A 24,878-nucleotide genomic window follows, 5' to 3' on the forward strand; every position below is an offset into this window, starting at 1 on the left:
AAAAAAAGAAATTAATTAGAAAAAAAAGAAAAACTTACAGAGAAATTTCAAAATATTTTTGAACTAAATGAAAGTGAAAATACAAGTTATCAAAATTTGTGTGATCAACAGAAGCGGTTCCTAAAGGGGAATTTCTAGCACTTGATATTAGAAAATAAGAGCAGAAAGCGATGGGCAAGGATGGCCCAGGGATATGAATAGAAGGCCATGAATTCAGTATCTACTTTGGAGGTAGAATTAGTAGAATTTGTTGGTGGGCTGTATATAAAGGATGGGATAAGATCAGTCAATGTCAAGGATAAGTCTGAGGAGCTTATGGTGCCATTTACTTTTAAAAAAAAAATTGGCTTCACATTTTAGAGTAGTTTTAAGTCTGTAGGAAAAACTATAGGAAGGCTATAACACTGACGCCACTAAAACACTGTCACCACCAAATACTGGCAATGAACACGGAGCAACAGGAAATCTCATTGGTTGCTAGTGAGAGTCTAAAACGGTACAGTCCCTTTGGAATGCAATTTGGCAGTTTCTTATAAAACTAAACAAAACCTTATCATACAATTAAAAATATGTTCTTTGGTATTTACCCAATTGAGTTGAAAACTCCTGTCTGCAAAAAACCTGCACACAAATGTTTATAGCAACTGTTTTCATAATTACCAAAACTTGGTAGCAGCCAAGATGTTCTTTGTAGGTGAACAGATACATAAACTGTGATATTTCCAACAGTGAGTCTCAGACAGTACTAAAAAGGAATGACCTATCACACCATGAGAAGACATGGAGAAACTTAAATACATGTTAATAAGCAAACGAGCCAATTTTAAAGGGCTGCTTGATTCCAGTGACACAATATTCTGGAAAAGACAAAACTTTGGAGACAGTACCAGGATCAGTGTTTTCCCAGGGCTGGGGGAAGGGAATGATGACCAGGCAGAGCATAGAGGACTGAGGGGAGTGAGAGAACTCTGTGTGACACTATACATGGTGGATACACGTCATTACGCACTGGTCAAAACCCACAGCATGGAGAACACCCCCAGTGAACCCTAAGGTCAACTCTGGACTTTGGGTGCTAATGACACGTCAATATAGGTTCACTGACGGCAACAAGTGTCCCATTGTCGCTGTGGGTCAGAATGCCGATGGTGGGAGAGGCTGTGCGTGTGCCGGCACAGGCAGCAGATCAGAAGTCTCTGAGCCTTCCTCTAGCTTTTCCTATAGACTTAAAACTACTCTAACATGTAAAGCCAGTTTTGTTTTGTTTTTTTAAGTAAATGGCACCATAAGCTCCTCAGACTCATCCTATGTTGACTGATCTTTCCCCATCCATTACATGGATGGCCCACCATGATGGCCCACCAACAAACTCTACTAATTCTACCTCCAAATACATATTGAATCCATGGCCTTCCATTCACATCCATGGGTGCCACCCTTGTCCAAGCACCTGTAACATCTTCACCCGTGTGTGTCACCCTTCACAGCTTCTCCCATCTGCCCTGCTTTGGGCTCCTCTTACTTCCCGTCTACAGAGCAGTCAGGGGTATAATTAAAAATAAAACAATTGTTTCAATCCGTACTAAAAACCTGTCACTGGTTTTTCAAAGCACCTCAGGAAACCTAATACATTCTTCTCAAGGCCCAGTATTTTTCTGTTCCAACCTCCTGGTGGCCATTCTCTCCATCCCTCACTCCACAGCAGCCCTGTTGTCTTTCTCTCGTTTTTTCATTTCTTCCATAATTGCCAGTCATATCTCTAACTCAAACTCATCAAAATTTATTTTTCCATTTGCTTATTTTCCTGGGCAACTCATAGTCATCCCTTAAGAATTCACATTAAATCCCACTCCTTTAAAAAGACTGTTCATGACCCACACGCATTCTAAATGAGACCGCCCTCTGACATTCTTTCTCTTATGGGACCCCTCTCATTTTCGTCATGGCAGTTGCAATATTACAGACATTATACGAGCATGAAAACATGATTTTTTAAAATGTCTAGCTCCCCAAATACAGTTTAAGTTCCAACAGGACAAAAGCTATGTCCATTATTGTGTCCTCCACATGGCTTAAGTTGGTGGTTCTCAGCCCTGGCTGCACATTGGAGTCATTTGAGGAACCTGAAAAAAACTCATGTCCAAGCTCCTCCCTGGACTAACTCAGTCGGAATCTCTGAAGCCTGTGTCTGGGTATTTGTCAGTTTTGTTTTGTTTTGTAAAGCTGACGTTCAGCCAGAGTTGAGAACCCCGACTATCGTCTATCTCAATGCCTGGCTTACAATAAACAATCCATGATGACCCAAATAACTGATGGAAGGCCAGAGGTCTGTAGTGGAGATGAACATTTCTTATTCAGAAGTAAGGGGGAAAAAGTAAATGAAAATAAAAAGCATGAGATGGATGGGGAGCATCCCATTAAAACACAATCAAAAGGCATTGATGCTGAATGAATTCAGAGGGATGGGAGAGAGTGTGGAGTCACGGAAAGTCTCGGCTTTAAAACTGAGGCAGAGAAACAGAAAGAGCAGCAGTTCACAGGATCATTAATCTTGGTTTGGGTGTTATCAGGACTGAGCTTCCCAGAGAACACTCAGACGGAGAGGATCGGTATAAGGGTAGGTCTGGAACTTAGGAAAGTGGTCATAGCTACCAACTGGGATGTCTTCTGAATAGAAACAGCTGAAGGTGTGAGGAAGGACGGGGTTACTGAAGGAAAGAGCATAGCATACAAGGAGGGCCGGGGAGGCGTGTTAGGAGCGCATTCTTTCAAGGAGCAGGTGGGAGAAGAGAAGCCGGTGAAGGGCCCTCAGGAAAGCAACCAGCAAAGGAGAAGCAGCAGGACCCGGGGTGGGGAGGGGGTTCCTGGAGGAGCTCAGTGGTGTCAGATGCCGCAGCCAGGTGGAACAGCCTGAGGACGGTGAAGGCACACCTGCAATGGTAATGAGAAGGCCACCGTGACTTCTGCAAAAGCGGTTCTGTGTGTGGCAGAAGTCATACTGAATTCCCTGAATATGAGACGTCCAATGAAGGAAGAAGCAGAGAATGGGTTTCTCTTTAACCGCAATGTGTTTAAAAGACTGCGTGAGGAAGATTCATTGAAAGAATTTCCTGGGAAATCTTCCCCACTACACAATTCTCTCTTTACCTGTAAATGTCAGCTCACTAGTTTATTGATCATCGTAAGAACTGGACTGAAGGTGCTTGCTTCCTTGCATAGGCAGTTTCCCTGGGACTGCTCCTTCCCCTGAACCAATGACTTTCAACCTTTTTTACCTCATGATGCACTTGAACCTATAGTTAAAATTCTGAGGTGTGCTTAAATTCTGTTGATCAAAAAAAAGAGAGAGAGAAAAGAGTTAAAAGTGGAATATATTTACTGTGCTTTGAACTTATTTCAAAAGTAATTTAATTAATGATCTTTAAAATTTTTGGCGGCACACTTAAGATCCTCTGATAGGACACCAGGGTGCCACGGCACACCAGGTAAAATCACTGCCCTAAGCCTAGCAAGGCTCCACCCCCGCCAACCCCACCCCATCCATGGATGGCTTCTTCCTTCTCTATCCACCTGCAGCCTTAAGAGTTGGCTTTGGTTTCTGCTTTGCCATTTGATTCACAGCCTAAATAACTTTATAAATAATTAGAAAAGGCTGATATATTTGATGTGGAGATACATATCAGGAATAAACTATTCTGTGGAATAAGCGTGTCCGGTGTTTGGATGGTATGAAGGAAGAAAAGGAGTTTGTCTATTGCATAAAGTTCAGCAAGGCCTTCCCCAAAAAGAACCACCCAACAACAGCAGTAAGAGAGAAAAGGCACATAACTTTTAAATAACTTTAGAATATTAAAGACCTATAAATAGCCCCATATGCTATCAGAACAGACAAGACATACGGGAATTATTGAAGACGACTGAGAAGAAATGAGCAGAGTAGGAGAAAAGGCTGAGCATTGCGTCACAGAGGCCAAAGGAGGTCTCAAGAATGGGGGTGTGGTGAGCAGAGTACGAACCTCAGAGAGGCCCCATGCATTCCTGTCAGAAGATTCCTGGTGGCCTGATCAAGAGTTGTTTCCAGTACGGTAGTAGTGGAAGTGGAAACCCAATTCCACAGTGATTTGAAGATTCTCTGTTGTGATTTCTCTAATACAAATGTCCACAAAGTCTAAAGCCCTAATGTCCTAATGTTCTAAAGCCCTAAATGTCCACAAATTCTACATACCCTAAGAAAAATAGAAGAAAATAGCAAAATAAGGTTTTTATGACCGCCATCCTCCTGCAAACCTTTCATTACATACTCTTTTCCTGCGAAATGTAGTGTTTTCACCTGCTAGATTATTCTATAGAGGATTTGACTTAATGTGACTTCATAGTTTGGGTTTAAAAGATAATTTCCAAGACAAGTAGTTGTGTCTTTTCATGCGGAGACTATTAGTGAAGTGTTATGTGGAGAGTGTAACTGCCACTTTGTGATTATTGAGTGATTAGTATTTTTTCATTTTTCGGTAAGTTATCCTTGAACAAAAATTTTATTTTTTATACTATCTTTTGCTCTCGTGTTTTGCTCCGATCTTCCTAATGGTAGGAAGCCCAGAAAAATACACTATGCTCCACAGCCTTTCTGACTTCTATCAAAGCCCCTTCAGTCAAAGACCCTCTGGTCATAACACAATTTAGTCAAAACAAGTTGGTTAGACAACATTGATCTTGTCTAAAATAACTAAAAGCTCCAGTCTCTAGAATTTTGGGTGTATTACTAGGTTGTCTTACAAGGTTTATGTGCCTTTAACTTTTCCCCATTTTTCCATATTTGAGAAAACAGTTCCTCCTGTGTACTATTTTTTTTTTTTTTTTTTTGCAGTTTTTGGCCAGGGCTAGGTTTGAACCCACCACCTCCAGCATATAGGGCCAGCGCCCTACTCCTTTGAGCCACAGGTGCCCCCCACCCCACCCCATGTACTTTTAATCCATAATTTACCTTCAGTCTATTATACCATCACTGTACTGTGTAAAGTACAGATAGTGCAGCAACTTAAATTTCTCCACAAAAGATGCTAGTTGGGTCAAGCAGCTATTGATCCATTTGCTTTTTGGTTAAATTGCTCATTCCCAAATAATTTTCTGCCTAATTAATCAAAATTCTCCTTATCTATTTTCTCACCTTCAAACTACTATACTACTATTCTCAACAATTCTGATTCCCTTGCCTATAATGTTTCAACCTTGCTCTGTGGAACCCCTATTCCATCTCCTGTAAACAACTACCTATGCTCCAAATTTTTCAATAAATGCATTTATTATAACTGACTTCCCTCTCCCCTAGGACACTTCTCTGTTAGTATTCTCCTATATCACAGTAACCACAGACAGATCTGCCTCGACCCAGTTCCCTATTGCCACTTACAACTCAGCATTCACCTCCTTTCTTGTGATCTGAATATCTCGTATTTTTCTCTCCTTATGGTTATCATAAACAGGCTTGCTGGCCCCTCTCCCATATTCACAACAGCCTTTGGCACTTGGTTCCGTCTTCCATTTTGCGATGTGTCCCTGGATAATATTAGGTGATTTCATATATGGACGGGCCACTTATTCTAGTATTGCAACTTCCCAGTTCTTTGGCTCCTTCATCTCCACTGACCTTGGCCTTGATGCAATGGTGACCATACATCCCCATCATCCAGACTGCTCTGACAACTCAATCATCTTAAACAGGAATATCTTATCCTTTACCACACCTTCCTGGCCTGCTAGTTATCTCATATTCTTATTCTTGCTACCTGTAAGATTCATTTCCTGAAGATCTCAAGTCCATTGATCCCTCTATCTTTTCCTAATCTATTGTTTCCCTTACTTCCCTACTCATCTAAATCACAAGGTTGATTATGTTAACCTCTCAAGGCCCCAACACCAATCATCTGCCATCTCCACCTGGCTGTACCCCATGCTAGAATCCATTCTCCTGTAGAAATAAATCATGTAAAACATTTATAAGAGTACGTACTTGTTACAAGCATGGCTTCTAGGGGCAGATTAACCAAGTCTTAATCCCAACTCCACCTCTTACTACCCCTGAAATAATCTGTATCATCTAACTTCATCACATCTCAGTTTTCTCTTCTATAATAATAGAACTAGCTTATAAGGTTGGTAAAGATTAAATGTACATGTTGGCTACATTAACCTAAGGCCCTTGAACAGTGCTTAACAAAAAGAAATTCTCAAAAAATGCCAATTTTTTAAAATATGGAATATCATGTAGTCATTGTGAATGCCAGCTCTGGGGCTAGACCATCAAACCCAAACACTCACCCCAGAATCAGTGTTTTTTATTAATCTTTTCATGCCTCATCAATAATTTGTGGATGATAATAGTCTACCATATAAGATATGTGAGAATTAAGAGAAATAATTTATGTAAAGCATTTATAAGAATACTTAGCGAACAGTAAGTATTTAATAAATATTAGCTGTTATTACTATTATCACTCTTCATGCCTATAACATCAGGTTGCCTATAACTGCTGAAATAAATTATGTAAAGAGACAAATTGGTAACACTGTGTCTTTGTGGACTTTAAAACTAGATGTGTCCCCTATCCCACTATCCCACTGAACAATCTTCTCTCTCTCTCTCTCCTCTCAGGATTATTCTAAAGATCCACCAAAATATTAAGGCTCTCAAACATTAATTATTTCAACCTTCAGCTTTCCCCACAAGATAATCCATATATGATACTTTATATTTCCTTTATGCCTTAGCAGCTAAGGTCTTTTTGCACCTGTTTAAGCCTACACCTTACACTCTTCATCACTTCTCGCTCACCTTTTCTGGGTCTATGCTTATATGGTTAATTTATCTCTCCTGTATTTTCAAGCCTTCTTCTCCAAGTAGTTCCTTTATGAACGTGTATAAGCTTTTGCCATTCCAGAAACCTTCTCTAACCTTGCTTCCTTTTCAACCCTATAAATGTAATTAGTGGGAAGTGCATATTTCCCATTCCTCATGTTCTCACTGGCTGCTTTCTCCCCTTCACCGTGTCAAGGTTGAAGGAATGAGCTTTCAGGATAGTGCATCAAGAAAGGAGTGGTCCAGCCTAGTTTAGCCTCTTCCTCCCACCTCCTGAAAGCCAGCCTGTTTCTAGGAAGGAAACATCCTGCTCCCACCTCCTTTCAGAGTCACAGGGATAGACCGGGTTTTCCTCTGTCTGTGACTGAGAGGTAGATTCGATTATGGAGCTAAGTAGAAGCAAGTTCATTATCAATCAAATGTAAACTAACAATCCAGCTTTTATTGCTAACTAAGAGCTGGAGATACTTTTGATCTCTGTCTTTTCTTTCTCTCAACTGGTTCTGGACTCACGCAGGGCAAAAGGGATTTATGTATTGGACACTTCTCTTTCCCTTCTTAGTCAAGTTGCTACCCTGACTATTCCATAACAAGGCTTTGACAAATACCATGCCTTTCTTCTGCTATTAAATATATCGACATCTCAGATTGTGCTAAATATACCAGTAAATATACCTTCAACTTCATCATTTGAAACATAACAAGCTAGGATTTTCACCGACATGAGTATTCATTAAAGAAACATTACTAGTGAGATTTCAAAGACATTTACATTCTTATGAATATCCCTTCGTCTCAAATAAAATAATTACAAAACAATGAGTAAATGGGTGTTGAATACAGTTTCTGTTATTTTCAGAATTTTAGCTGGTGCCTCAAAGATGAAAATACTAAATAGATGATGAGGCCCCATCCTTATTCCTTCATGTTCTCTTCCTAGCAAGACAAACGTGCTGCCCATGCAGGTAACTGTCCATAGACAGAGATGGGAGCTTGCTGCTGACACCTGCTCCCCACTTCCTGACGTTGGAAGGCACTGAGAAGCTGAATCCCACGAGCCTAATAACGGCGAATATTACTGCCTAGGAGTTGTTTCTAAATAAGTATAACTTTAGACATATGATTTCACCTATCATTTTCCAGGAAAATATTGAGGTAGGCCCCTTCCCAGCCCCTTCAAACTATTCCACAAAAGGAGAGCACAGTTATGAAGACAGTCAAAACCAAGTTTGAATGTTAGCCTCACTCTAGTTTGGTTTGAGGCATACAAAGTCTTTAAATTTGGTAGCTTCACCTTTGCATGTTCTTTGTATCTAAGATTTGCCCTTCAAAAACAGCATGGAAAATGTATTAGAGCAAATATAGACATCAGTTGCTAAATAATTATTACAGCTTTTGAAATAATGTTGCTATAGTTATCTTTACTGCCAAGATGGAATGGTGAATACTTGGTATTAAAATAAAAGGTGCCTTTCTTGTTTTAAATCAATTTTTTTTTTTTTTTGAGACAGAACCTCAAGCTATCTGGGTAGAGTGCTGTGGCATCACAGCTCACAGCAACCTCCAACTCCTGGGCTCAAGCGAGGCTCCTGCCTCAGCCTCCCAAGTAGCTGGGACCACAGGCGCCCACCACAATGCCCGGCTACTTTTTTGGTTGCAGCCCTTGTTGTTGTTTGGTGGGCCTGGGCTGGATTCCAACCTGCCACCTTAGGTGTATGTGGCTGGCGCCTTAGCCACTTGAGCCACAGGGCTGAGCATTTTTTTAAAACTAAAAGCACTACAATATAGAATCAGGATAGGTACATACACCACTCATTCACTAGTTAATTGATATTACCTGTGAGCCTACTTTGATAGTGGAAAGTCAGATTATCATGATTGCTCTCCTTCATGAATTACCTCCATCAGAGGGAGACAGACGTAACCATAACACTGATGGTAAACGTCGTATTAAGACACGGGTGGGGGGGAACAATTCTTTCTTGGAGGGTCAGAGAAAACTTAACAATTTTAACATGTGGATAATAATTGACAGGGAAGTTGAATTTGATGTAGGTATATAAATAAATATATAAACAAAAATACAGGTAAAATAAATTAAATCATTTCATTGGTGAGAGTTTAAGGCCAATGTAGATGATCACAAGGTAACTTATGTTACATGGGTCACAAATATAAATAATTAATATGATGAGTATAACAAAATTGTTACTTTAATGTGTCATAGTTTAATGGTATACACATATTAGAACAGACATTATAGACAGATTTTTGTATACCTGTTTTAAGTTAAAAGTAAATGGAAAATAAGAGAAAAAAACTATAAAATCAACTCATTAAGGGGACTAGTAAAAAAACAACTTAGGAATGATTTACATCATAGAAACACCTTGACAATATAACTTTTCTCTAACCTAAGAATGTTTTTCAGAATAATAAGGGCTATTGAGACATGCAGCTTACTTACTTTATGGCCAAGAGATACTCACAGATTAAGATTTAAAGACCCCTTTCCTTTTTTTCTTGGCTACAATTGCCTCATCCTGGGTTTTGCTGTCTTTTGTGGTCCCCTGTGAATGGCATAACTCATTGTTGAGAGAAATACTTCCAACTGTCGCCAGAGACAGTAGGTAGAAACGGCAATTGACAAGATTATTAGTGATACAGAAAACCTCCCTGCCATCTTACACTAAAATACTTAAAACCATATCGTACCAAAGTGAAATTAATTTTATGTATTTTTAAATAAAAACTGTAATTCTTCCTTGGTTATGTTTCCTTTGTCATTATGATAAACTTAAAAAGATAGGCAAAATGTGCATTTTAAAAATATTTAACTGCTTTATAATGCATAAAATTTGAAGTTCTTGTGTTGGACTATACCTTAATTTAATCTCAAAACTGAAGAAATACTTTAAGTATTCGCTAATCAGCCTTAATGACCAAATCAGTCACATTAGTTAATGTTTGACTGTATTCACTATGGACCCAGATAAGAGCTCATTTTAAGAAAATGTTTGGGAGTATAACCTCTCTCCCTATGTCTCCACGTTTAATGTGAAGGGTGTAATGTGTTTGCATAACTGCAGGGCGCAGAGGAGAGGAAGCCTAACAAAGAGAAAGATTAAAGGAAAAAGAAGGAGATGGGTTATATCAAAGCCTGAAATTTTAAAATTTGGCCACAAGAGATTCAATTGAAAGATTTCTGTATTTTTCCTATCCAGAAGAGTAGATTAAATATCTGAAACATTGGGAGAGCAGTTATCCTTTTAATCTCAGTAAAGAGCTAGGATGATCAGATCTGACAAACTTCACCTCTTCATTAACCATCAATTTTAACAGCATCTAACTCACAACTGGTCTTAATCTAAAATATTACCGAGTGTCCCCCAAATAGAAAAATAGCCATAGTACTAATATGCATAAATTCTAAATTTGCAAAATTATTATGGCTCCAATTCTTTCATCATATCTAGGTAGAGAAATGGCCAAACTTCTTTGTATTTTTAAGTTTTAGATTTCATTGTGTTATAAATTTAATTAGTGGTAATAAAAGGAACCACTGTAAGCTTAGTCTTTTCTAATCAATGAAGAAAATAATAGAATTGATTATAATTAATGTATCAGTAACATTAATTTTCTATAAAAACACATATGAGTTTTTATTTGCTTTGTACGAAAGCAAATATGAATTAATTTTCAAATACTTTGTATAAAATTTTGTATATGATGCAATTTAAAATATGGTATTTCAGGGTACAAAGGTATGTGAAGAACATTTTATATTGAGGTAGAAAATGGAAACTACATTATTATACATTTTGTACCAATTATTTGTCTACTCTTACATTTTCTATATTTGAAACTTTAGATATGTTTGTATTTGTGTATGTATATACACACATACACATATATATGTACATATAGAATGTATGTACATACACTATATAGTTATACAAATCTATGTATACATTCATGTACATATAAAGAAAATATATTGGTTTTATATATATATATATATTTTTTTTTTTTTTTTAACAGTTTTTGGCCAGGGCTGGGTTTGAACCCACCATCTCTGGCATATGGGGCCGGTGCCCTACGCCTTTGAGCCACAGGCGCCAACCTATTGGTTATATTTTAATGCTTAATAAGATCTCCACCCCATAGCCTTATATGTTAAAAAAAAAAAATCACCAAATCCACTGAACGGAAATAAACTGATCCTGAGTTTGATGTTCAAAAAATTTTTTAGTTCAAAAAATGAGAGAGAGAACTAAAGAAAATCAGGTGTTTTACTTTGAAAGATAGGACTAAAATAATAAAGTTCATTTAAATGTTGGGATGTTGGATTTTAAAAATGGTATGCAGATAATTATTCACAGAACACTGAAACAAATGTTAAAACTTATTTAAAGGACATGGTGGCTCATGCCTGTGATTCTAGCACTCTGAGAGGCCGTGGAGGATCACTTGAGCTCAGGAGTTTGAGACCAGCCTCAATAAGAGTGAGACCCCATTTCTACGAAAAATAGAAAAATAAGCTGGGTATGGTGGTGGGCGCTTCTAGTCTCAGCTACTCCGAGGCCAGTGGCAACAGAATAACTTGAGCCCAGAGCCCAGAAGTTTGAGGTTGCTATGAGCTAGGCTGAAGCTGTGGCACTCCAGCCCAGGCAACATAGCAAGATTCTGCCTCAAAAACAAAAACAAACAAAAAACTTACTTGAGTGAGTTTAACAAGAGCATGAAGGTTTTCACACAGTACCCAAATAGAATCCACCCAGAGGTAAAGTAACAGAGAAACTAACGAAGCTTACGCTCTGAGGCCCCTCATTTTCATGGCTTCTTTTTCCAAGGCACAGGGTAAGACCCTGGTAATGTGCTAACCTGATCGTGGTTTTTGTAAGATTTGCAAAAGTAAAATTCTCAGTCAATGCCTTTGTCCCTTATAGTCTGCCTTATGCTCTGTACACACACTTCACTTGTGAAGTATGGCACAAGAGCGGCTTATAGACACCTTGGGATCAAGCTAGGAAGGAGATGAGGTGAGTTTAATTGGATATATTTATGTGGGTTTCCTGCCACTTCCAATTCTATTTAAAATTTGTTTGCAACCTCAATACGGGAATAACTCCGAGGAATATTACTGCCCCACACTGTGACTCAAGAGGCCCCATCAGTGAAGGTGCAGGGCCAGAACCTGCACTGCAGCACGAACAGCCTATTCTGGCCCTGGCAGTGTGTGTGCAGCAGAGGAAAAGTCAGGTTTAAAATGTCCACAGCCTGAAGCTAGTCTGTGACAAATTATTCCAATGTTCAGATATGTAAATTATAAATGGGGAAGTGAATTCTCTAAATTTCCTACACAAAATGGAAGATTCTCCTTTCAAACACAGACTCCATATAATAAATCATACTAAACTCTTAATGGTAAGGAAAACTTAAATCATTCCTGTTGGAGAAAAGAGTGAATAGCCCGTTTCTCTTCACTTCAGAAAGTAAAACAATATTATTGTCAAAAAAAAAGAATCAAGCAAAGAGTATGAAGTCAGACCGCAGAGACGGAGGATGACAGAGCTCCACCTGGAGCTTAATAAGAGCACTATGTTATATTTTTATAGCTTAAGTTTTTGGGTATAGTGATATTGTTAAAATTTGAAATGTGTTTGAAATGATTTTTTATTATAAAAATACTTTTTTTTTTTTTTTTTGCATTTGAAACTTTATGTACTTTCTTCTTAAGGTATATCCCAAATTTGTAGAAGTTCAGGCCCATAATGGGAATCTGCCCCCTAGTGACTCATAAAAGGGTGGTTTACAGGGTGTTTTGCTAAAGAACGTATTTTAATATGGAAAAGGAAAATATATACACAAGGGAAATCCCCAAGGCACTTTTACACCTCCGTGGGCCTCTTTTCATTAACGGGGACTTGCTTCTTGCTTCCCTCAGCATCTTTCCCTCTTTTTCGAGGCGTGTGGTAGTTAAAAGATGGCGAGGGGAGCGAAGCAGAAAAGGGGACTCAGATGAGAACCCCACGAGATTCCCTTTTAACCACATCACTCTGCCGTCTCAAAGAGAACTGACGACGGAGAATAATTTCCTCTTTCCATATATTACAGGATAATAAAAACTATAATGTTAAAGAGGGAGGAAATAAAACCTAAAAGTTAATAGCTAACTCATTCTCCACGCGAGTGCAGTCCTTGGCCTTTCTGAACACAAAGTGCCAATAGTAATGAATTCTGTGATGATTTTGTGAGGTGGGCTGTTCTCTTGGGACTAAGAACAAATGACCAGACTCAAAGACTGGCCTCTTAAACTATGGATGCAAAAATCATAGGTCAGATCTTTACTCACCACATAGTCTTCTTGAAAGACAAACCAACCAAATGTCTGGAGAGAAAAAGAGTACCAAACAACAGCATTGTGGTCACTAAAAAGATAATTTCTGCTTTACCGATTATTTGGGGATGGACAGATAGAATGAATTACTTTGAGCTATTCACAAGAAGGCACTAGAAATAGCTAAATTATGTGGTGGCTTTCTTCACCCCTTTATTTATAGGCCCTACTTTTTCTCTTTCTTTGTACGCAAACTCATTCAGAATTAACGTTTTTATAATCATTAAGCCATTTCAGAGAAGCAGAAAAAACAGTTCAATGAATGAAAGGCAACTCAAGAAGCAGTGCAGATCCTGGGTAAAGTGCCATCCCATTATCACAGCTCACGGCAACCTCAAAGTTTCGGATCAAACTCTTTGCTTTAGTCTCCTCCATATCTAGGACTATGGGCGCCCAACACGACACCTAGCTAGTTGTTCTATTTTTAGTAGAGACAGGGTCTCGCTCTTGCTCAGACTGATCTGGAACTCCTGAACAATCCACTCAGCTTGGCCTCCCAGAAGGCTAGGATCATAGGTGGAAGCCACCATGCCTGGCCAGTGCATCCTTTCAAGGACAACTGAATAGTCATAAATCTAAGATGACCCTCAGGTGATCAACTTACAGAAGTTCTACTTTATAAGAAGGGAACCTTATGATAAATTTTTCTGGGATATAAAGTCAGACTGTATCAAGACACTCATACTGAAGAGCACAGGAAGATAAGTCTGACCGCACAGGCACAGTACAGTTAGATTATGGAGAGTTTTGAATGCATGTGCTGAAAAGTGTGGATTTTATTCTATGGACAAAAGGGAATCATATAAATTAAAAAGATAAATGAAATAAAAAATATTTAGAAAGATTTATCTAATGGTGGCAAATACAGTGGGATAAAGGACAAAAGACTTAACAAAAAGATCATTTTAGAGACAATTAGCACTGCTCAGGGTTCAGGGAACACACATGAAGGGACTGACATGAGCGACACATGAAATGATAAATTGAAAGATAGTGACACGTGAAGAAGAGGCAACATTTCAAAAACTTAGATAACTGGAATTACTTTAGAAGCATTGATCTTTTAAAATAAAGCCTGATTTTTAAAGTAGAGGAAAAACAACACAAAAATAAAAAATAAAAATAAAAACCCTGAAGCTGAAGCAAGGCACCATGTGAGTGCCTCAAATCAGATTTGAAACCGTGAAGATTACAAATGGTATGATCAGTACAGTGGAGACAAAGGTATGAACAGCAGCCGTAGGAGCGAGGCCTACACACATCCCTTTGCATACAAATCATGGCAGGACAAAAAAAGGTAAAAGGTCCAACCAAGAAACCAGGAAGGAAAAAACTAATGTTTTTGAATCAAAGAAATGGTTTTGAAATAAGGCTTGGTCAAGATGTCTAAAAATGTGCTCCGGGGGGTCATTACTGCGACATTTTAACACTGCTCTTGAACTTCTCTACCACTGCTGGGCACACCACTGCCTAGGAACAATGCCGTCTGAGAAGCCTCACCAAAGATACTTTCTACGCACACCACATATACAGAGGCACACAGATACACACACACAGGTAGGTACACATCAAAAGGCTGCCATTCCTCAAGAACCTTGCCATCTCAAAATAACACCGAGTGTTTAATATACAAAAGTGTAAGAAATCCCCCCTAGGATACAGGAAAGATAGCTCTGAAAGCAATAAATGATTTAGAAGAATTAAAAATTTCTTCATGTAAATATTTTTTACCTTCTGTGATTTGTCCTATGAACATGATTTCCATATCGACAGATTAGGAATTAATTACAGGTACACCAAGTTTAAGCATTTAAAGATATATTCCTTCTCTATACAGAGGTGATTTCATATGATTTGGAATTTAAAAGTAGCTAACACCATTCTATTTCTCTTAAAAAGTAATCCAAAATAAAATATTAGCAATATTAATCACAGGATAATGTCTTTTTAAAAATAAGTAACTGAAAGTAGTAATGTCATTGTTCACATGAAAATGTTCATTATTCATTAAAGGAAAAAACATCAAAACCTATTATACAAATAATGGCATGAAAATTATTTCCATTACACAGGTAAAATGATTTTAAATAAAAACACAATTTTCTATTTAATTTTATTTGAATATGTATAGACTATTAAATGGCATTATAAAAATGAAATATACATACTTATGTAGAGTTCTATGTATATTTTGTATTTATTCTTATGCTAAAATGAAAATGGTAAGAATTTCACTATAAAGGTAATTGTTACCATGTACAATTGTATACAGTGACCAATATCTACAAACAATTTTTATCATTTGGATCCTAGATTTTACATATGTATCTGTAACTTTTCTGAACTCCAGGAAGACCCTTAAACACCCTGCCAACATTCTCCAGGCAGTTTCTTTTAAGGAATCCAACAATAGGCCTTTGCGTGTATCTACCAGTAGGTGGAGCAGACAACATAATTTATTACCCAAGAGCAAGGGCAAGGGAATGAAAGTCAGTTTATCTAGAATAAAACAAATCTGCAAATGAAATTTTCTTCAAAGGAAATATGTCCTATATGTGTTAGATTTAGTTTGACTGGTTACTGAATCAAAATAAATAACTTTATTAAATCATCAATCTTTTCAGAATGATAAATTTACAAATGGAAGCCATGTTTGTATTTTACTTTATTCAAATCAACCAAAATTAGCTTTCCTTTCATAAAACTTTTACAGAGACAAAGATTTTTTGATGTGTTCATTTAATAAGTGTGCTAAACCCAATCCTGTTTTACAGGTGATGGGGTGCATAACAAATAGTATTTTCTGGGAAATATAATTGACTAATCCTATTATGTCTGTAGCAACAAATTAACCTTATTACTACTAGTAAATGGTGATTGATTATTTATGCAAATAAGTTACCATGTTCAGCTTTCTGATTGAAATAAACATATACAAAAGGTGCTTTAATATGACTTGAACTTTTTAATTAATAAAACCCTGAGGGGTTTATTAATTCACTCATTGCAATATTAGTTATTTACTTGTATAATTCCTATTTGCACTAACTTATTTGCTTGAATAAAGATGAGATAATTAATACCATTAAAAATTAGTAATTGTTTTCGGATCTATTTTAAGATATATATTGAATTTGTACAAGAAGTAGGTTTAAAACTGACTTTAAAACTTTACTATCAGCAGTATATTAACATAATCATTCTAAAATTATTAAACCACTAAAAATACACTACTTCAATTATATATCTGAATTCACAAATACAATTTTGGCATATAAAATTCTTCACCTTTTTAAAGCATTATTTATATGAATAAATGTTTAATTTCTACTTTTCTTAGTTAAGCTATTAGAACTATACAAATTTAATGGAAAAATTACTATTTTACAAACCATATTAATTATCTCATTCCTAAATCATTAAAATTTCCAATAAAATGGTGTTTATGTCTTTGGTAATCCAGCTTTCAGATTTATTCATTTTAAGCAGGTCAGTAGAAATTTTCTTATCCTAATATACTTCATATAAAGATTATTTACACTCGAGTATTTATTTTATGATTTTTCAAGTATCTACAGGAAGTGAAAGTTAAAGCTGATATAAATCTTTTAAAATAATTACTCAATTCTTAGTTAGCTTTTATTTTGTAATTAAATGTCTAATATAATTTGAAATCAAAACTCTTAAAATAAGCAATGAAATTAAGGTGTAAACAGCTAAGGACTATTTTAAAATCGATAGCTTAATTTCTCCCCAGTAGCCAAGTCATGATGAAGAAATTACTATACTGAAGTGTCTCTCAGTCCTCACGTCTTCCTTGGGTTAGGGAAAGTGTTTAAAGATTTGATGAAAATAAAACAAAATGTCAATTGTATCAACAAAATGATAAGTACAAACAGTTGTCATCATGCATGAGACCACTCACATAAGCTGTAGTGAAAGTCAGCAATTTCCTTCTACTAAACCAAATTGGCATTAGACTGAAATTAGGCAGAGCTCTCCTTGTAGTTAAGGATCATATAATAATTATTTATATATACTAAAATACTAGTACAGTACCAATAGATGGTAGGCACTGAAAAATATTATTGGGAGTAATAACCTACCAGTAATATTTATTTTATTTGGGATAAATTTAAGTCAAATTTTATATTCACTCTATTTATTAAATCTTTACTGAAAAGTTTTGTTTAGATGGGGGTAGTTTACAATTGTGACTTATAGTATCCACTCTAAAATTCAAACTTTTTCATAATATGATGCAAAGTACTGATTTAAAGCTAAATAAAGCAAACATAGTGGGATATAAAGAATCAAACAGAAGAACATTCTAGTGCCATCTTGTCAGTGTAACTAATCCTTTGAAGAAAATGAATACACGACACCAAGAGGGCACCACTATTCTATTTTATCACCCAAAAAAAGAGTTTGCCTTGGGAACAAATGTGTCCCCATAGGTTCAAAGGGTTGTCTTTTCATCTCTAGTTAACCTATGATCAAATATTTAGATCTCTGTGACAAAGTATACCATTTTGCCAGATCCAAATTAAAATCCCTGACATTTTCATAATAATCGCCTCCAAAGGAAGTGATTTGAGAACATAATTTCATCTTTATTGCCCTTGGTTCTGTGAAGCCAGGTGGAAAACTGGGTGGGGCACAAGTATAGCTGATTTTCACTAATAACGAAAAGGAAAGCAAAGAAAAGAAGTGAGAAAATTAATGCTTCCAATTGGTAAGACAAATAGAAGTACAGAACCTTAGTTTATCCTTGACGGGTTAAATTCTAACGCGTGTTTCCTGTAACGCCAACCCTCTCAGGCCTGGCATTCTATTACATATATTACGTTAAATCCTCATATGTTCTTTCAAGGTGGGCTTCTTATCACACACGTACAGAGTGAAAAACGTAGAAAACTCCAGATATTGGGTTATCTCCCAATATCTTGCCCTAAATGGGAGAACTGGGATGCCGACTCAGCTCTGATGACAATGGCCAGGCATTTTTCATTGTACCATACTCCCTCAAAAACAATCATTTTACTGGATTCCAGGGAGACTGAGGATCACTAAACAAAAATTGGCCTACATTGATAGTATTAGCAGCCTACATGGCAGAAAAGAAGGAGAAAAATAGAATAGAGTATTGATCACAATGGTAATATTTGAAAATTCACTAAGGTCAAAGAATCAAGTCTCTTGGTCAGATTTGTGAAATTATTTTTCAAACAAGATGATTAACTTAAAAACTGAAATGACATCAAAATAGTTAAAGAAATAATGCATGTAAAATCTCTATCATACTATCTTGACACATGGTAAGCACTCCACGGATATTTGCTATTATATTACTTTTATTAGTAAAACAGCCAAGTCTTTATGGACTTTCTAGATCATTCCACTAATACTCAATATCTCAATACCCATGGATAAAACAGAATTAACAAATGTTTCAGGTAAATCTAATTTCACCATTTAAAAAAATTGCTTTCCTACTACACTGCCCATTATAACTATAAATAGCACAATTAGAACTCAAGTTTAGAAAGATTTGAAACATAAAGAGGATTCAGAATTATCAGAATTAACAATTGTATCCTAAGAAATTCAATATTATCAGATTTAAAGAATTAAGGGTATTATTAGCACCCTTAGTTCAATCAAAATTAAAATTACTGATAGCTAAAGATGAAAAAACATTTCACTAAAAGGAATTCTTGATTTGAAATTCTATATAGAAAAATGTAGCACATCCAGTCATAGCACTAGAATTTTCACACTTTTCTGGATTTTATAATAAAAGTTATCATATTTTGACTATTTTAAAAATCATCTTTGAATGACTGCCTAAGTGTTCAGAATACTTCAAATATTGAGATCTATTTCTTTAGATCGCTATTAGATTGAGATCTATTTGTTTGTAAATCAGTATATAATAGCTCTGAGTTTGTTTCTTTACCTGTTAAATAAAGATAACCCAGTCGTGCAAATTCAGGTAAATATAAAGATAGTCATCATTATCAAAAAGTATTGGAATTTAGACAATCAAGTAGAGGCTGGAGGTACAGAAAGACTTAGGTTCCAAATGGACAGTGGACATGGCCAGCCCAGGACTTAACGTGTTTTTGAAACGGGATGTCTCTAAGGATGACATTCAGCCTTGGGCCTCACCCTTCACCACCGGGACTTGACTTGGCCATTCTTGGACACGTATGAATATGTGATCTAGTCAGAACTATGACATTGGACTTGAAAGTCTATGAGAACAAAGTAAAATCCAGAAACTGCTAATTTCTAGAGTAGTGCTCAAGTAACAAAATACATTTCAACCTTCAAACTCATGATTTTTTGAACCACATGTCCTTTTGAGCTGCACACTGTCCTTTACAGGCCTTCTTTCTTAGTAACCAGGCCAAAATCTGAGGTATTGAAATTTTAGCAAGTATACGAAAATAAATTTCCAAGTATCCCAAATTGCACATTTCTATTTCTATAGGAAGATGTAAGTGCTGAAGCAATTCTGTTAAAAGCTTTACCTGAAAACTTCCATCAAAATACAGAAAGGGTGGAAGAATAGTTTCCATCCCAACATTAGCCCAATTAAAAGAGAAAACACCAAAGCCGCTGCTCGGCTTAATAACACTGTTAGTTCGTGATCAATTCACAACACAACAATAAAGCACCGAGAATGAGTTTTGAAAGTGAGGTTGTGCCCTTCGAGTTGTGTTATCGCTGTGTCAGATCACACTGCTGACTTGGCCCTTTCTGCCACCCTCTGAGCACTGCCTCTCTGAAGCTGCTGTCACAGACAAGTCATGGTGCCTGCGTGCACCTACACAGACACACAAAATTGAACTCGAAGTGGTGTCTTTGTGATATCTTTTCAACAAGTCATGTCCCATTCAGCCTGCTAGTTTATCTCTGTCACGCTAGAGGCCCAAGTGGCTTCCAGGGGCTGTCAGGGACAGGCAGACCCACCTGCTTTGTGCTGAGGAGGTAATGCATCTTTCGAGCTTGGTGATCTCTTTTCTTCTCTTCCCTCTCCAGCTTAGCCTTTTTCTCTTCTCTTTCTTTCATTTCTGCAAACTCCTCCAGCGCCTCCCTGCATCAAAGCCGTCCACAGTTATTTGGGATACTGTTTGTTAACATTTTAATTCATTCACTGGTTATAAGTAAATTGTTCAAGGGGCAGCCATCATCCACATCCATCAAAATCAGTGGTGTAATCTATCTTAACTGCATTTCCTACATGAATCTTAGCAATCTTTAGAAAGCATTTGAATGATTTTTCTGGGATTAAGTTTTTAAAATCAAATGCCTCGTATTATAATTACTTCAAAGCTAAGGAAATACTCGTACAAAACGCAAAGTGACACTATAATACATTAACAGTTTCTTTGCCTGAAGATTAAATGTTTTGCATATGGTTTCATAACAGGAAAGCGTCCGAGCCACTGATTTCCTTTACTTTTGGTTTTGTATTTACAGATCTCTAATCATTTATTTTTCATACTAACTAATGGAGTCATTTTAAAAGTGTGACAGGTTTTATTCGCGTGCTCAATTTATTTTGGACTCTAGTTAACAGTTCAAGTCACATAGGTAAGGTTATGTATGTTATCCTGCACTTGAAAGGTTGGCCTTTTATTTTAAATATATAGATAATGAGAATAAAAGTTAAATTAAGTAAGTTCAAGTATTTTCTGAGGATAATAAACTCCATTAAAATAATGAAACTTTTGAGCATTTATAAAAGAAATTTAAACAAAAATATTACTATGTGAAAACAGCTACTAAACAGAACAAGATGTTAGCACCCATGGCAAAAATCACTAAATCCTTTATTTTCTGAGGACAAATGTAAATATTCCTGTTCACGTAATGCTTTGTAATTGTACCATACTTCGCTTTTAAAAGTAGAGATGCCACTAACATCAGGTTTTATAAGTAAAATTCTAAGTAAATCATCTGAGCATTTTCCTCAAAGACAGCACAGAAAAATAGAAGACAAAAATTCCAAAACTAAAAAAGATGCTCCTGTCTACTTCACTGCCTAGAAATAATTTTGTTGCAGTTTTCTGTTAAAGGCTACTAATACAATACTCCATGCAAGGTTACTTCTGGAACACACTGACGTTTAAAAATCACCAAGCAATGCTACTGCAGCAGAGCAATTTTTTTCAACCTAAGATTAAATTGCAAAATAAATGAATTACTTGGAGTGGCATGGCCCCCATTTTGCCACCCTTCTCTTGAAAATTGCTTATTAATATGAAAAAAGGAGTCAGAAAATAGCCTGTTTTACTTTATGCACGGTATTTGGGGGGCTTCCACGCCCCCGGAGCCGGACGGGCTGCACATTTAGATTGTGCTGGCAAGCTGGTCCAATGACCTCTCTGACCTGCACCTCAAGGCTATTATTAATCGCTAAGTAACCTGGTAAAGCCAAACAAATTTGTTTCCATTGAAAGGATCTCTATCTGTGTCTGAGAATTTGTTCTGTACCAAACAAACCTCATTAACTGTGTCCATTTTTGACAAAGAACCAGGAGTTAGAGGGATTGGTGACCTTTCTTTGTCCTTAAGGTACACATTTCAAGGCGGTCGCATATGAATATTTGAGAATTTTTACCAGAAAAAAATCACATATTACATATAAAGTGAATACATTATGAATTTTAACATTTACTTTTGATTTTATGGGAAAAAACGCATATTTCTTCTATAATTCTTCTTATAAACCTCTAAGATAATTTAAAATAACCAGAGAACTTCTGCTATACAGATATTTACTGAGAAATGCAGGTATCTAATTTTTTATTACTGTAAAGATAAGTGAAGTAATTTTCTAAGCAAATATAAAAATAAAGAAATACATCTGTAAAGAAGTTTGTGCTCTAGAAATGATTTAATGCATGTGAAGAGATCTTACGTGAGAAGAAATGTCTAATGTCATTGAAAATATATATGAAAAGTAAAGTACAAAGAAGTACACAGAGCTCAGGTACAAAAGAAAAAGGCGAAGTAAAAACAGTCCCTCTTTAGTATATGGAAATGTAAAATAAAAACACTGCGTGTTTAGGGGATATTGCAAGGATGGAGAAAACTGGGAGATATGGGGGAAAAAATGTTAGCTTCCAGTATATAAAGGAAAGACGCAGGAAAAACCAGGGCAACTATCTGGGGTAATCTCAAAACACAAACAGAATTAATTTAATCAATTCACACAATTATTGAAAAAAAAATCAATTCTTAAGTTCTTAATTGATAATATAATACCTGAGAATGTGCAGATGTATTGGACAACACAGTTATGTTCACGTCAAATGTTCCTTGTTAAATGACGAAGTAGGAAGAGCTGAATAAATTCTTCCCTCTTGATGTATAAGTTTTCCTTACATTGATAGGGATCATACAGCTCATTGTGAAGTTTGCAATAAAAATTACTATTCTACTAAAATCAAAAAGTATGGAAACCATTCTAAATAAGATTCCCTATAAAATTGTAAAAATTGCCTATTGTTTTAATCTAAAGATTTTTAAAATTCAGTGTGTTTAAAACACTTAAATGGGGTATTTTTAATATGTTTTTTAATGACAAATGCATTTTCTCATTTCTATCCTCAGAGGAAAGAATCTTGTGGTATATGTGATATGGCTCTTAGCAGTACCCAATTTTACAAAGATGGAAACACATAAACAGATTAAACGACCTATTCTGAAAATAATTTAATGGCAGAGATGAAATCCGAATCCCCAGATCTGCAGATTTTCTAAGTCCAAGAAATATTATGCAGAAGTTATTTTTTATTGAATTAGCCATGTATATTTTCTTTTATCTTTCTACCTTGCTTTCCGCCACGTAAATAAACTTGGATAAGTCTTAAGACTTTCTGCATCATTTTCATTATCTATAAAACACTTTGTTATATTAGTTTTAAAACAAAAATGAACATTATTAAAATGTGTGCAAAGTTTTACATATTTGAATATATTTTGCTAATGATACATACAGTGATGAGATAGTCACCCGTTTCAATCTAATAATGATAGCAATAATAACAATAACAATAGCCACTGGGAGGCAATATAGTAGGGTGGTTAACAGCCTAGAGCCTCAAGTAACAGTTGGTTATAAAAGCTCTGCTGTGCTCCTTGTTAGCTGTTTCATCTTTGAACTTCAATGTCATCCTCTGTAAAAGGTAACTATGTTAATATTAGTACTTTCCTCGTCAAGCTACTGTGAGGATCAAATAATTTGATTGATGTAAAGTACTCAGAGTCGTGGCTGACACATAAACAGGTGCTACGTCGATGTTAGCTACTTAGTGAATGCTTGCTCTGAGCCAGGTACTAGGCTACTTGCTTTATCTACTCAACTGGATCTTTTAGGTTTTCTCTAATTCTCTTGATGGTCTCCTCCCTTCTCTCTCCTGGTGGGTCCACTTTGTGGATAGAATTCTGCAATGCAGAGCATGGAATCTGGCTTCCTAAAAGGTATGGGGCGTGGGGTAAACTTTGGAAGTGGGAGACAGAAGAGAGCCATGTAAATAAATTTCTCCTTTCCTCTGTCATACAGATACTGCTCCGAGGAGTAGTCTCTCCTTGCAAACCTGGAACAAAGTTATGTGGCTAAAGACAACAAGCATGTCTACTGCCCTACGTTGCATCACCATGGGCCGCTCTGTGAGGCAGGGGCCAGGGCTGCAGGAGCTCATCATCTGTCATTCTTCCCCGTATAGGCCCATGGCACCCAGTGCTCCAGGTCCTAGCAGTGTTACATGCTTCTGCTCACAACTATATATATCTCATTGGGAAAGGTCAGCTGCCCAGGTTTTGCCACCTTCCCCCTGAACTTGCATCCAGTGACTGGAAATTGTGGGAGTACATTGGCTAAGAGCCTTTGTCTCAGTTTGGGATCATTTTAAAGGCCATCCCACCCCCAGAGCTTATTAAGATTGGCTGAAACCTCTATGAAGTTCAACTTTTCCCTTGCCCTCCTTTCTGCCATTCCTCAGAGATGTTATTACCAAAAGTGGTCCCCAGTAAGACTCATGCACCACATCACTGCCTCATGGTTCTGTTTCGTCTAGGACACTTCCCCCCTTTCCTCACCCTCATTGGGTGGATCTTAAACCCTCCAAATACAGCATCAGCACCATCATCCTTAGTTCATGCTCCATCTTCAAGAGGTTCCTGACTAGGACATACACCTATCTGGCCTCAGTTAACATTAAAGCTTTCATAGTCTTGTGCATGTTGCCATCCTCATTTTACAGATCAGGAAATGAGATTCAGAGATTAAATCTCTGCCCAAATTCCCGCAACCAGAAAATGGAACAGTTAGAATGTGATTCCAGGCTTGATTCCAAAGTCCATGCCTATAACCACAACACTCTACTCATATCATATATTTTGCCCAAATCTAGTATTTTATTTAGATATCAACAAGATACTTTTTTCTGAAAAAATATTAAATATTATATTACTTATATCTAAGAAGAAGCACAAACAGCTGCCTTGATTTGGAATAACTCAAATAAACTATCCACTGCTCTTTCATCATCAAATCATAAAGTTATAACCAGGTGGCCATAGGACATACCAACTTTTAATGTATCAATA

General features: G+C 36.6%; 1 protein-coding gene across 1 annotated transcript in view; it reads right to left on the reverse strand.

The window, feature by feature from the left end:
* Nucleotides 1-20,330, reverse strand: part of SPATA17 (spermatogenesis associated 17) — a 124,965-nt gene extending 104,635 nt beyond the window's left edge. Inside the window, exon 1 of the mRNA XM_012811604.1 lies at nucleotides 20,232-20,330. Within this exon, the coding sequence (XP_012667058.1) occupies nucleotides 20,232-20,330 (99 nt within the window). The remainder of the gene's footprint in view (nucleotides 1-20,231) is intronic.
* Nucleotides 20,331-24,878: the final 4,548 nt, after the last annotated feature.

The sequence above is a fragment of the Otolemur garnettii genome, unplaced genomic scaffold (assembly GCF_000181295.1).
Source record: "Otolemur garnettii isolate 467f Iridium unplaced genomic scaffold, OtoGar3 scaffold00168, whole genome shotgun sequence".
NCBI lineage: Eukaryota > Metazoa > Chordata > Mammalia > Primates > Galagidae > Otolemur > Otolemur garnettii.